The sequence below is a fragment of the Echeneis naucrates genome, chromosome 17 (genome assembly GCF_900963305.1).
Source record: "Echeneis naucrates chromosome 17, fEcheNa1.1, whole genome shotgun sequence".
Classification (NCBI taxonomy): domain Eukaryota; kingdom Metazoa; phylum Chordata; class Actinopteri; order Carangiformes; family Echeneidae; genus Echeneis; species Echeneis naucrates.
This window is the reverse complement of record NC_042527.1, coordinates 4218247-4233964: the sequence shown is the minus strand read 5'-3', so window position 1 is coordinate 4233964 and position 15718 is coordinate 4218247. Positions and strand designations below refer to the sequence as shown.

General features: G+C 39.5%; 1 protein-coding gene across 5 annotated transcripts in view; it reads left to right on the top strand.

Annotated features, from left to right (window-relative positions):
• The window catches only part of ctnnd2b (catenin (cadherin-associated protein), delta 2b), a 135709-nt gene that overhangs the window by 41837 nt on the left and 78154 nt on the right, over positions 1-15718 (top strand). For all 5 annotated transcript variants that reach the window (XM_029524303.1, XM_029524302.1, XM_029524300.1 and 2 more), the window contains exons 3-5: positions 7601-7635; positions 9218-9334; positions 15558-15709. In XM_029524303.1, the coding sequence (XP_029380163.1) occupies positions 7601-7635; positions 9218-9334; positions 15558-15709 (304 nt within the window). The remainder of the gene's footprint in view (positions 1-7600; positions 7636-9217; positions 9335-15557; positions 15710-15718) is intronic.

The window sequence follows — 15718 nt, the reverse complement described above, 5'->3', positions numbered from 1 at the left end:
TAGTAGAGATTGTCAAGGTGAAAAGGTAATTCTTTTGGATATTTCCATGGGAAATTTTAAGGGTAATAAAAATACCTCAGTGAGGTGGGATGAGAGAAGTACCATTGGTTGCTAGGCAATAGACAAAAAAGTTGAATACAGGCGTTGGACTGAGTATTTAAGATTTCTTAACCTGAGATGAGACTTGATGATACCAAATGAAACAGGATTCCTGAAGCTAGATAGGGTTTATCTGTAACATCCAAACTTATAATGTTCCAGTCTGTGTCATACGGTGGCCGAAAAGGGCCAAACACACTGCAACGGCCGAATGTGTCTCAGTTAGAGAAACAGCTTCAAGTACAGAAACGATGCAAGTTCACAAACTCAAACACAAGTCTACAAAAAGAGGAACATATTGAAAATGAAAAAAAAAAAAAAACTGTTCTGCAAAAAAAAAAGACAAATGCATCATCATCATCATCAAACGATGCAAACCAAGACACCAACTGCAAACAAAAAAGCTGATCCGAACCTGCAGGGGGCGCTCTCAGCGTACTAGCTCAATGGAGACACACACGGACTGCAGAGAGTCAGAACAGCTGACTGAACCATGGTGTTTGAACATACAACAGGAACGGTACTGTGAATTTTATTTTATTATATTTATAATACATACATTTATATTTATATCACTGTACAACGCTTCACATTACGTGACGTTTACTTTAATGTATTTTACATTTGCAGTGACCGGTTATGCAGCGTTTTCAGATGGTTTCTTGGTTTGCATGGTTTGATGCTGATGATGCATTTGTCTTTGTTTTTTACAGCAAGGGTTTTTTTTTTTTTTTTTTTTCCATTTGCACCACGTTCCTCTTTTTGTACATCATTTAGACTTGTGTTTGAGTTTGTGAATTTGCATCCTTTCTTTACTTGAAGCTGTTTTCTCTGAGACACATTCGTTGAAGTGCCTTTGGCCCTCGTCGGCCACTGTAGTATCACGGTGAAAGCAAGAGAGGCATTTCCTCACCGTTCTTCTCTTTTTGTAAAGGTGAAGGGAAACCTTTTGGGCAAATTGCACATTTCTATTATGATGTGGACTTTATTTACATGACTATAAGCTTTTCGAGATTGCAGTGTCAAGAGACAGTGTTGCTCAAATTGCACGAGATGTCTATCAAGCAGCTAACGGCGACTGTGGATATTGTGCTGAAGGCTGATGATTAATGTCAAGTGAAATATATGTATAAAAATAATCTACATTTGCAAAAGTCATCAGCCATGTTTTTTTAATATATAAAAGCCTTTGGGGCCATGTTGTTTTTGTACGTAGAGTCTGTGAAATGGTACAGAGTAAATTAAAAACCACAAAGTGGCTTTAGTTTTTGAATGTAAATTAGTGTTGACACAAGCTGCATTTTCCAGAGCTAAAAATGCCTTTGATTTCCTGTCTGACTTTCTTTTTTTTTTTTTTTTTTTTTTTTCTTTCATTATGGTTGGCTCGATTATCTAAAAGCGCGGTCTACAAGAGGGTCAACCATTGTGGTCAATATAGATAACAGATAATATGTGAGGCATGGAATAGATGAATTATATGGGGTGGCTTCACAATGTGTTCATTGGGTGGATAAAATGATGGGATTTTCATTGCTTTCTGTTAGCTTTTAAGTCCCCCTCACCAGATTTATCAAAGCTCCCTCCCTCTTGCTTTTGTATTATTTTCTCACTTTCATTTTCTATCTCTCTCTGCCTATCTCTTTTAACCCCTCCCTCCCCCAACCTCCACCCTTTACTACTGGTGCACCATCTTCTTTCATTCCCTCTCTGTCCCCCTTAATGCAGCAAATTGGTCAGTAAGAGAGATGGGTTGGTCAGAGGCTTGCGATTTGACTGTTACCCGTTTTTCACCAAGAAGAACAGCAAATAGCCAACATTGAGGCATTAAAGCATCTGGAAATATCAGGTCAGAACATACAACAAGAGTGGCTCATTATTTCAAATTACAGAACATTATGCCTCCCATCTGAAAGTAATGCTTTCAACAAAAACTGGACCTCAAGTATTGCAAGTTTTTACTATTTATTTGAATTAGAGCACAACATGACCCCTTATTTTGACACGTGCATTTGGCACTTGTTTAAGATTGGTGTTGTCTAAAAACAGCAGAGCCTATTGATGGATCGTGAGTCACCCAGTCAAATGGAGTCAGTGTTGACTGAAGGAACATTAGGGCCCCATTCTTAGACACATTTCCCTGATGGAGAGTTTGCTTAAATGATCTAATTCTGCAAAGGTCAGTCAATAAGTAGAGGAAGAAGAAGAGTTTTCCATTTCCGTGCCTTTCATTACAGTTTGTTTGTTAGTTGTTTTATTGACACTGTGAGCCATTTTAAAAATAGTGTCTAAGCTGGAGTTAAATCTGGAGTTTTACTAGAGATATCCTCCCACTTTAAGACTCCTGAAAAACAGGAAAACCTCAGCTTGTCAAGTCCCTGTCCTGTCCCTTCCTGATCCCCATGGTCCCATTAAATGGGTTTTAATGCAGCTACAAATACGCTTTAGTTGTTATCCAACAACTGAACAAACAGAGAATTGTGATGCTGAGCAGCTCACCAGCGCTTTGTTAATCAAGTGAGCCTGCACTCTTGTTTTGCTGTACTGCACTGAAATACCTGCACCATCTGTTAGACCATCATTAAATCATATGACAAATTAGCATAAGCATTGATAATGCCTTCAAAGGTTGTGACTTTTCTGTTAGGGTTAGCCACTCATAGTACGTTCTCGTTGTGTTACAAAATTATTTGTGGTTTTTTAACACATCAAAACAGAAGAAATAAATAACGCAGCATTAAAATCCTCAGGTTGCTAGTCATGCAAGGTGTTCTCAGGTTTGGAACAAAGCTTGAAGAAGATGCTGACACATTTTAGGAATTGGTGCTGTGGCTTTTAAAACCTTGATTTCATTTTGTCTGACCAGTGCCACATACAAATGTAACATGTGCGTATACAAATTACATGAATTTATGAAAATATTAAATACAAACGTATATTATTATTGCATACATGCATGCTCTGCAACAGGTTACACCATGTGAAATCCATTATAGATATTTTAATGAATATACTTCAAGACATGTTATTGAGGGAATTTAACATTTCGCGTTAATTTGCATCACAACATGTATTTATGTAATAATAGTATATACCCTTTGGTTGAAATATGTGGCAGCATCCCTGTTAATACAGCATGCTGTACATCATCATACATTATTTCTGCATGAAAGAGACGGCTGTCTGTTGTTGGTCATGTGTTCATAATCATGTAATGGAAAAAGTAGAGGCCAAGACCTAACTCAGAAGCGCTAAACTGTTGCCAAATTTCAAAGCGGTAGAACAAGAAACACTTTAATTACGTTTCACTAATCAATTTGTTGTCAGCAATGTTAGAAACGAGCGTGAGGCGTCTCTCAGGTTGACTTTCACACTTGAGGGGAGGTTCCTCCAATGTTATCATCCGAATTTAGCAAGGTCAGTCGTTGCAGCTTGCCGGAGGCATTCTGAGATAATCCAGTATTGCCGTAGCGCAGTCTTTCAGTAAACACCATTGTGCTTCACTTGCGGTTATGTTATTTGGGATTACGCAACGGGTTTGTTTTGTGTGAAGCAAAAGCAGTAGAGGTTGTGCACAATAAAATATGAGACCTTTCTTTTTTCTTTTTTTTTTTCAATAATGACCTTTTAAGCTCTTTGGCGGTTTCCAGCTCTAGCTCAAATATTTGAGCTTTTCACACCTAAACACAAAACCCAGTGCTGATTCCCTGTGCACACATGTTGTCTTCAATGGCCACGGACTAAGCCACACTCACACCTGCCAACACATGCACACAGCATTATATAATTAGCTGTGATGAAGTGCTACGTGGTGGCATGACCTGCAGCTGACAAGTTGATCATGCTGTCAATTAGTTCTCTATCTACCCACTAATTACACTGTCACATTTCATTGGTGCAGCATAGACATCCAATTCGAAAAAAACACTAACTCTGTTGGTTTCCCAGACCAAGAGGTCAATGAGCCATTTCGGAGAGTGAGGTCTAAGTGGACGTGCCATGTGACCAAGAGGAGGAGGACAGCATGTATAGGCACAGAGGAAGAGGCGGTCATCTCAGGTGGTCAGTGGATTAGTAGAAAACCGCAGAGCTGCTGAAAACTCATCGGTGTGTCCAAGAGCCTGGACTCGTTATCTTCAGAAAGATTGATCTTGTTCACTGTGGAAGTCCACAATCCCAACATATTAATTATACATTAATATGCAACAGATAATGGAGAAACTTCTTATTATAGTCAGTGAACAAACTAAAATATTTGAAAAAAGCCAGCAGCACCTTGAGCGCAGACTTTATTCCATAAATTACTATGAAAGAACTGTTTTCACCTACACAAGTGAACCACTATTGAATGGATTGTTATGACATTCTCGGATGTTCTTCCTTCACAGTAAACTTTCCCTGGCTTTGCCTCAAGAGGTCAACACTTCAATTTCCAAGTTTGGTTTATAAGTGCAAAACTGCTAGTCTTCAGTGTTTGATGCATTCATGTCAAACATGCTCACAGCCTCATAGAAGAGCCAGCGTGACCTTGGACTTTTGGTGTTACCTGATAAACAGATGGCGGAAGCGTTAGAACATCATGTATGATTGTCTCATTACATAGAGACACAGCACAAGGCGACGCACAGGAGAACATTTGTGCTTTTTTTTCATCCAGTGATCTGATTCTGACTCCGATTCATTACACTTCTGATTTATGCTGGATTAAGGCCCAATTTCATAACCGTTCACAGCCTATTCTCTTCTAAGATGTCCTGATCTAACTGTTCCGTCTTGCTTCTCTTCTGTTTTTGTCTGGTTTTCCTAGTCCTGTCACATCTTTTCTGCTTTTTTCTGATCTCCCCAATAATATGAAAAATCTCCTACAACCCCGTCAAAAATCTGAAATCCTCTTAACGGCTTTAAATTCCAACTCCTTCCTCTTCCTCCCAGTTTGCAGCAGCGATTCTCTCTCAGCGCTCATCTTAAATTTTGTTTTACCTGAATGGCATCCTGGACATTTGTAAATGGCATTAATTTTACTCTAATGAAGTCTTTGCAGGTACAGAGGGATGATTTTGATAGCAGCAAATGCAGGGAAAGAAATTGAGGACCAGAGTGTCCTGCCCTTTCAGGGAATACAGTCAGCTTGTGGCATGAGCACTGGCTGTCTGAACTCAGACCAGAGATAATAATCATCCAGCTCTGGCCAAGATATCCCTGTGAAATCAACACACTCCATCCTCCTTGACGTGGCTGAACACTTTGCTATGTGTGATTCATTTGTGTTCTTTGCGCAGTAAAAGTTGCGGTGTTTGTGTGTGTGTGTGTGTGTGTGTTGTTTGGTATACACCTGATGAATAAGAAGTCTGCTTTGCTGACAGAGGTCCATTAACATGTACCGCTTGGCTCCCCTTCACAATCAGTCACACGCACAAAAACACACACACGCTGAAAATGGAGGTAATCAGCGGGATGATTTAATAGCATCTGCTCTGCGTCTGCAGGGACTGAATAGCATTCATTGTGAGTTTTAACTGGGAAGACATTAGGTTAGCGATATGGAGGATTTTTTTTTTTTTTTCCCAACACTGGCAATAGACACAGTTGTAACTTGTATAATTAATCTCTCTATATTTGGAAAATGACCAATGATGCATTTAACATATATGCTATGCTGCCGTGCTGCCCTCTATGCCAATATTTTTAACATAATTTTACATAGAGCGAGACCGTTTAATCTGAGCTAATAACCTCCTGATTCTACCTTTATACGTTTTATGATATATAGTCAAGGGAGTCAGGTTAATTTTTTACTCGGCTCTTTGCAGGGAAATGAACAAGTGTTCGTGAACAACTTTTCCCATCACAGACATTTATTATGAAAGGCTCACAAAGCATATTTATATGTTGGTTGGCTGTGTGACGCATTTGAATGCATTGAATCTGCACAAACACACACGCACTGATTTAGTTAGAACAGACTCAAAACTGATGTTGCAGACATTCATAGAGTGATCTTCACTGAGTGAGATGGCATAGCTTTTGGGGAAAAAAAAAAACAAAACAAGTACACGAGTTTACACCTTCACATAGTTTGCTCACTGTAATACACAGATGATTGCTCTTTAGCTGTTATCCACAGGAAAAAAATGGTGATTAAAAGGCAAATTTTGAGCCATTATTTTACTGTCCATGTGTCTTATTATCACCCTGAATTTCTGCCATATACTACACCGTTCTACTGACGCTTAAATCAACTGTTTAGCAGGCTGGTACGGTGGAGCATAACAGACAAAAACTTACCAAACATACAGTCTACAAAAATCACCTTACCCTCAATACCCAATAGGAAGCAGTCATGAAAACATTGTGAAGAGTCTAGGAAACATTTAAATTTTCATCTAAAATAAACCTGCTCATAGTCAAAATATTTATTTGTAAGGGAACAGTCTGTCTGCCCACGCATATTAAAGCAACTCTAAAATGATTATCGTTAGGAAACCGTGTGACAACTGTGCTCTGGATCCATTCTTATTGAGATTCTTGTGCAGGAGGCTTTACAAATAAAGCATCCTTGATTTTTGTCAATTTTTTTCCAGTCTATCTTAAATATATTACATTAATTATGCCTTATAACTTCCTCAATAAACAAAAACAAATTATTTGAAATGGAAAAGAATTGATTCTTTAGTCATGGAGACTGTCACTGGAATCAAAAGAGATATGTCCCGTCTACCTTTTGCAGTCACTTCGATCCCATATCAGTGCATGTGTGTGACCTTGCCTGCTCATTGTAATGTTTTAGTAAGTCTTTGTGTTGTTGTTGTTGTGTTGTTGCTTTTTCCAGGAGAAAGACTCATTCCCTGATCGGTTTACGCTGACTGTTCTGACTGTTTTTTTTTTTTTTTTTGCTCATTGAAATATTTTCTGTGACAGGATAACACTGTTGTTGGATAGGTTAAAAAAACTGCCTTGTTTTCTGCTCAACAACAAAGCATTTAATTTGGCCTGAGAAAGTTCTCCATTTTACCACAGCACCTGTTGGCCTTCAGCTGAATGTGAAAAAACACAGCGAATAGGCATGAAGACTGCCATCGAACACTTTATAGTACCTTCTCAATGATCCATTCACTTGAAGGGTGCAGTTGCTTAACGTGCCAATAGTTTACACTTCATTGATATCAATGAGAATATGTTTATAATTGTTATTTTGGTACCAAACCATCAAAGGTTGTCTGGCTGAGATTTTAGGGAATTAGAGATTTCTCTGAAAATTGAGTGCTTTGAAGCTTTCACAGTATTAATATAGAACTTAGACCTGATTTATAATGAAAAACATCTTACTTTATACAATATGGGACTTTTAAGACTGACTGCAAACATACATTTAATATTCTGTCCCTGTATACAATGCTATAAAGTGGATTTTGGTGAGAAAAAGTTTTTATTTTTATTTTTCACAAGGCTGAAGGAACTGAATATTTCTAACACTGTTTCCTTTTTCTTGTTTTTACTCCTGCAGCTCTGCAGATGAAAAATTTCGCTGGAACAATCAAGGTAATATTTCCTGTTAAATGCACTCATACATTTTGTCTTGTCTTCTGTTGTTTGCATTGCGGACTGCGCTCATTACAGTTACCTCTGTAAAATCTCCCATTGCACACTTATATTCAAATATTCATTGATATAGTCTTTTACAAGCCCTACGGCGGCTTCTGCAGGTTAAACGCACAACACAAATTTCCACTCTTCACCAAAACCCATAAAGAAAAAGCTAATAACAAAAAAAAACCACTCCTCCCTTGAATTTTCCCACCTCTTCTGACAGCTGAGTAAAGGTCAAACCACATTTGCAAATAATTCCCGGCTTTTAGATTCACGTGTTTGTGGTGCGAGATGGGAAGTGTTTTCCATGAAGGATGGCAAGAATCAATAAGAGTGAGGCCTTTAAACAATTACAAAGTCAAACAGAGAGACTTCTCTGTGCTTGACAAATTCTTTGACAGCATTTTAGCCAAAAGTCCACCATATATGCATGACACTTTAGCCTCTTTCTCTCTCTCTCTCCCTGCCTTTTTGTTTCTCCTGTTGGGATGTGAAGGATGCCGTAAGTAGATTGATTATCTGAGTGTAGGGTTGGTGACCTCTGCCAACAAAGAGGTGACTAAACACAAGGCATACCCAGAGGCTTGTGGTCAAAACGTTTCATACTCAGTGCTTTCAGCGCCTGCTCTGGTCCTCATCCATCTGCTGTGATCAGGCTTGACCGCTCAGCCTCGGAGAGGCTAAATTTACTTTGTCGTAAAAAAGAAAAATCTTACTCGAATCACACCATTTAATGTCGTCACCAGTCAGGAATCATTAAAAGACCATCACCTCTGGATCAAACGGGTTTAAAAAACAGTTTAGGCCTGCGGGGGTGAGAGTGAGAGTAAATCCACCGTAATACCGTAGAAAGCACTGGAAATACTTCACCAAGAGCATCAATATCAATCTGCAATTGCATCAGCTGAAGTGAAATCAGCCATCTAAATCCACTCGCTAAGGCCTCTGCTACTACCATTTCTCTGCGCCACTCAAGATGAATGTTGCTCATTTTTAAGGTTTTATCCCCTTTTGGCCACCTGACTCTAACTTGAAAGTACCGGACGTGTTGTCAGTCCCTCTCTAATAGACAATGGGCCTGGTAGCAACAATGAAAGTGTGCAGACACCTGTCATTTTTTTTTTTTTTTTTCTTATCAGATTTTTATTTTCTACAGTCAGAGAGATAGACAGATATATTTACCTATCCCAAACTGGAAATCGTTTTTTTAGCTCATTTGCAAGGCACATACTCTTTAATTGAAATTGATACAAAGACATATGTATGGCATACCTGTGGCAGGGTAGCCTGGCATAGTCTTGGGTGAGAACTGTACATGATGGGTATTTGAAGGTCATTCACAAAGGATATGAGCTGGAGAAATCCGGTGTCATTGGTGGCTCATAACTCATCTACATTTTGCATTGTCCTTGAGGGTTAATGAATGTAGCTTAAGTCCCATCATGTTATCTGGGTGCATGAATGAAAGACAGGCACACTTGCCTCTTCTTCTCCATTCAGCTTTTTTTGTCTGTTTTCGTTCATGTTCATGCAGATGGACAGAAGGACATAGAGGAAGAGCTGACAACAGGCTTAGAGCTGGTCGACTCTTGTATCCGATCGCTCCAGGAATCAGGCATCTTGGACTCGCAGGACGCCTCAACGGGGGACAGTAAGAGCAATGTTGTCGTTAAGAAATGTGGAAACTATTAGACCAAGCACTTCACTGAGAAAACTAAGAAGAGCATAGGTAAAGCGCAGGCAGTCTTTCACTGTGGGAGTGGATTTAGGTTAGGTTTAGGCTAATTGTTGAGCGTGTTTACATTCATGAAGCAAAAGTGATTCAAAAAAATCAGTCCCCATGAAAAAACATTGTGGGTAATCTGACATTGCAAGGTATGTAATCAGTCCCCCTTTGGATAAATACTGAAAAATGAAAATGACCTTATGATCAAGTCAGTCCATTTTCTAGTCAAATGCAGAGCATGTTATTGACATGCTAATTCATTGCATTGTATCATGAGTCTATTTCTGAAAGTTGAACCGGACAAATTGAAATCATTTTAAGAGAAGTTGTAATCCTCAGGGTCTATATCACATCTTCCCTGGATTTTCTATTCATTATCTTTCCTTTTCCGAGGGTTGCACACCAACCATTATTATAAACTGTCATCCTGACGATATATTTACCTTAAAGAAATAAACATTATCTTTGCTGGAGAGGACGCTACAAGACACTGAACTTAAAAAGGCCAACATACAGACTAAAGACCGTACCGTATTTATGGTGTTATTTTCTACATTATTACTTTAAATGTATCAAACACATTTAAACTGTAAACAAAAAAAAAAAACAATAAAGTTAGTAGATTTTGCAGAGTTTGTCTATGTAGCCACATTTCTGTTCATACAACAGGTATACCATAAGTCCATTATTTATGCTCTATGTTGTTTTTTTTTAGAAATATTTGGCCATGTAGGAGCAAGATCCACAGTGTTCACCAACTACTTGCTACGGTAGTAGCCACAAAGGACAATGTGTTTTTTTTTTTTTCCCTTTTTTCTTTTTATTCAGAGGTTTCCATAGTGGAAGTGGCTGCCTGCTGTACCTTGATACATGAACTGTGTTTTTTTTTTTTTTTTTTATGGTTGATTCCATGGGATAGAAGGAGGCATCAGGCAGCATGCAGAGATGTGCCAGTAGTTTGATATGCTAATCTAGCCTTGCTGAGGTGTAGGCTGGCCTGCTGTTCACAGTGCAGAGGGGAGGCACAGGCCAACACACACACACACACACACGCACACACACACACACACACACACACTTGTATTTCTGTCTAACATAATTCCTTAAGCTCTTAGCCCAAATTCAACCAATAGGCTAAATAGATAGACAGATATGTCGGTCTTCATCAGTCAGCTATTAAAATCTGTCATTGACAGTTTTGTCATTTCAAGAACAAGCGTGCTTTTGTTTACCTCCGTCTGAAATTAGGGATCCATTGTTTGAAAAATCACTGAACATTTCACTTTGTTTATCTGCCACCATCTGCCAGGGGATGGTCAGTTTGTATTTGTTTGACAGTGGTCACACAAACACACACACAGACACACACACACACACACACACACACACACAAACAACCTGGAAAGGAGCAGTCAGCACAAAAGCCCACAGCTATTTAACAATCAGAAAACAGATTTCAGCCTTGTGCATCATGGGCTACACTCATCTACACTTGCAACACATGCATAACACACGCAGCATCCTTTATCAGATTAGTGCGACACAGCGGCAGAATCCGCTGAGTGTCTTTATGCTTCATGCTGGTGTTGCTTACCAGTGTGCATGTTAATCTGTGCATATGTGACTGAAGGCGCAGCTATTTGGAGCTGTGTATGCAGCTGTGAAAGTGGATCGTCGTGCGCATGCCTAAAACAGGAGTTAAAAATGAAAGAATAATATTATAATGTGTCAATAGACAACATGGATTGCTCAAATATTTCATGTATATATCTGACATAAGAAGACTTAAATGTAACACATGCCTGCAGGTATGTGTAGTTAAGGTGTTTGGTCATGCACGTACTGCACAGGGGTGACAGAGGTATATATCTGTGTTTGTGGTGTGTGTGTGTGTGTGTGTTTGTGTGCATTCTACTCTGAGACAATATTACAAAGCAAGCCAGAGCCCTACTTATGGCATCACAATACTTTCCTTCTAATACTCTTACCTTTTCACCCACACACGTGCACAAACACACTTTCCCTCACTAACCTCAGATGGATTCAATGGAGCCTTCAATGTTTGCCATCTGAGTGATAATGTATTTATGAGGCCTTTCACTTCCTTGAAGGCTCTACCAGCCACGTGAAACAAAACTAAAATGGCAAACAAAAAATGTGGAAAACATCCTCTTGCTTCATGTGTTGCATGTATGCGTTGTGTGAATCCGTCTGGAGTTACCATGCTTCCATTGCAGTTTCTATTTTTGCGAAAGTGTGTGTGTATACCAAAGAAGAGTCTATATTGGACATGGAGTCTTTAACGTAGTAAACCCAGCCAGGACCTTCAGCTTAATATCACATTTTCCGTAAGGTGTTATCACCAGCTCCACTGCCTACAGGAGCCACGTGGTGCTCTTGAAGTGAATTTTCAATCAGTCCCAGCTTTACTTTCTAATTCCCCCATCCACAGTGACTCTGTTTGCCTTTAGTTGCTGACTTTTATCAATCCAGTGCAATGGATATTGAGCGCTGGCACAGAAGGATCTTTCTTTCTGTTGTTTTTGGCAAAGCAAATCGTTTTTTCTTGTCTCTGCTCTTCTTGGCTTGATTTTTCAACTGGTGGCAAAAAAATGGCATCAGTAGAGATTAAAGGGACTGCCGGTGTTGATGGAGGACGGCCCAAAAATTCACTAAAGAACAACAATCCGAGGCACTAAGAAGTTGTAGGTCTATTTAGAGCTTATATATTTATATAATAAACTAAAATTAATCTCCTGTGCAGTGAGGAAAGGTGAACAGATGTAAAAGTGGCTTTATATGCACTGCTGCGGGATTTATACATTACTGAAACAAAGTGCTATTTGGGGACAACATGTTTTAAGTGACATTTTGGGTAAAAGATGAGTTTTATATCTGTAATTAAAGCTGTTGATGAGGCACATCATTGCTGTCATCACCAAAAGTGAATAAATCAAGGGTGCATCAAAAATTTAACAGGACTTTAATTAGAGGGATGGGACTATTCTGGCTCCCACACAGTGAACAGCTCCCGCCCTCATGTTCTCCTCAAATGATTCAATTAACAAAAATGAAATTCACTTCAAACTTCATGTGCCATCCAAGCAAATACACTGTTCACATGTGTCCAAAGCACACTGTGAATGCATTGTCATTATCTTTCACGTGTACCTTGTCAATTACTCACGGTCTGTTTGTGCTACATGTCACACATTTGGTGTGTTTATGCTAGGTATTAAATTATGTACGTGCAGATGTTTCATAAAAATGAATGAAGCTGCGTGTAAAGTTAGCAATAAGGCATTTTATCTCAGTGAGATCGATCATCTGTGTGTCATCACAGTCAGCCTTCTTTACGATCTTGCCCTCAATGTCAGACAAGTATTACAGGATTATTGTGCTTTTTTGTGAACTTTTGCATAGTTTAATCATGAACTTGGAGAAAATAATTACGTCCACACTCCCATAATTCACTTCTGGTGTACAATTTCACTGGCAATAGCTGTGTTTTTAAGTCATTCCATTTTGAGAAAACATTTTTGATGCTTGACTCACAAAGTGAGAAAGTTACCACCAACTATCCAGCTGACATGGACTGACCAGCCGCTAACTCCATAATAGCTGACTGTGTGACTCACCAGCTCGTGTCTGGCCGACTGACCTTTGCTAGATTTTGGATGAGGGCCTGGATGTAGAAATGTAAGCGTAAGAGGAGCAGTAATAAAAACGGTTCCACTGGAAGGAGTTACACAGCAGTGATTCTCAAACTTCAAATTTTACCGCAGCTGACAGATAACATTGCAAAGTGTAGATGATGTGTAATGAGCCGGGGACTGAGCTGAGCCGCTGGTTATGTCTCACAAAATGAGAAAATAATAATAATAAATGTATCTGCCTCCAAACGAATGGTTGGCATTCTGCGGTTCTTTCTCAACCCAAAGTGAGACAAGCTCAACTGCTTTAAAAGCCTCTTTTACACCTAATGTGTAGGTTTAAAGACCTGCTTATTGAAGAAAGGGGCCTCTGTGGGGGGTGGCACTGCAGGAGTATGGGGAATCAAGCTCATTACTGTGAACGATTTGGTCCAAAACGACACCTATGAAAAGACATTTTTAGGGTATTTTGGAGTCTGGTCTTCTCGGTTGTCTCTAGTCTGTCATGCTGTTTGTAATATTTATGGACAGGATTTCAAGGCCCAGCCGAGGTCAGTGCGTCTGCTTTGGGAAACTCAGGATCACCTTTCAAATGGGTTTCGGTCATAGGATGACTGGGTTGAACATTGGAGATGAACTGAAAGGCTCAGACATCTGGAGGGAGCTTGAAGGAGAGCTGCCAGATGGATGGATTATTGAGGAAAGCTTAGCCTGATATAGATTAACTAGCATCAGTATTGTGGCCATTGTAGATGGTCACTCTCTCAGAGAGTCAATAAAAAGGACTACATATTTGATGTCAACCAGATATTGGCTTCTGTCATCACCTCAAGCAAGATGTACAAAGGCTTCATAAAGAGAGCTCCAACCACACCTATAACACAAAGCCACATGTGCTTTACTGCATTTAGTTACTCTATGCTCTTTCGGGTCAAGATGTTGTTGTCAAACTAGACAAGGGAAGTAAAAAAATAAAAAAATAAATAAAAATGCATTTTTCAACTTTCTCAGACAACAAATACCTGTCTATTTTATTTAAGTCATCACGTGAAGAAGAAGGGTTTAACACTACACAAAATCTGAAAGTAAAATATTTTGACCTCTGACTTAATCACTCAGTTGTGCTAATACAATAAAGAGAAAGACACAAAGTGTTTTTGAAGCCTTTAAGCAACTCTGCTTAAAGAAAGAAAAATACCCCGTCGTGCATGCAGCATAAACACCAATTTGACATTTTGACAGTAGTAATGCTAACTAAAGCTAAGCTACGATAATCAATCACTTGTCCTTTGGATTAAAGGAACTTTCAGACAGAAGGGCAACACTGCTCACTGAAATCCATTATTTCCAGCAACTTGCGGGGCACCACAGTTTGTCGGAAGCAACTTAGTCAAAGTTCAGTCTCATCAAGTTCTCACAGCTACATGTTGTGACAAGTGGTCGTGTAGCTAATAGAGATGAGGCAGCCAGCCCAGCATGGAAAGTGAACCGTCGACTGTGGCTCCTTCACAAGCCTTACTTCCCTGATCTGCTCCCTCTACCTGAGACCACCCGAAGTCTTACACTTCCTGGTCTTCTTATTTTAAGCATGGCAATTGCTCCCACTTGTTTCTTAGCACTATAAAGATGCATCTTTGTTGCTGACAAGGATAGAATCAAAACGCAGCAGGAGCTTCCTGCCTCAGATTGATCCACACTTGTATGTTTCGTCTTCGTCTGCGACTCCCATGAACAATTAGCTGTTCCACACGCCAAATCGTGTATTTTACCATTTTGCACCTTTGACCCAGCAGTGAGTTTGGAAGTATTTTTGGTCTCGTTCTAACATTCTCTACGCCTACTTCTGAATTATACAAAGAAATGTGGAGTGGAGAAGATGGAGGAAGAGAAAGGGCGAGAAAGTCAGACAGTGAAAGAATGTGTTTGTGTTCAAATGGAGGTCAGGGAAAGGGCGAGATTTCAGGGTCACAAAGCATGAGAGGAAAAGAGCGGAGGGAGATGGGAATAACATAGCAGCTAGCAAGCAACCGGGCTTCTCAGGAAAGAGAGCTATGTATTTCTATTTCATTCTGTTTCATATTTCATTTTGCTCTATTTCTCATCATCTCAAGGTCAGCAACAAACTGAGACATTTGTATTTGTTGTATTGACAATCACTTTTTTTCATGAAAGAAAAAAACATGTGGGATGTAAACTGAGTTACAAAAGGCTTTCAAGGCCATGAACAATCTGTACACAAAGACAGGCTGTGAGAGAATTACACAAAAGCAACTTGACAGCAGGGAAAGTAGGTCTTTTGGTCGTGCTGTAAAATCCTAAAACTTGATATACGCTCACTTGACAGCTCTCAAAATCCAAACCTAAATTATTCTTTTTGTTCAGAAAAAGTCAGAATTTATGAATTTGCGTCGAATAAACAACATTTTGTCAAGTCTGCGATATTCCCCCTTTAATACTTTAATTCCTTTCTTCTTTTTTCCTTTTTTTTGCACAAGGACAAGGACTCCTGTCCCAAAGCGCTCTGCAGCTCAACAACCAGGATGCCTATGCGGCAGCTGGTTACCATAGTAACCAAGCTCTGGCACTTGGGGAAACAGTTTCAGGCCGCAGTGGGCAGGTTGGCGGGGCAGTCCACAGCTACAATCAGGTACAAACA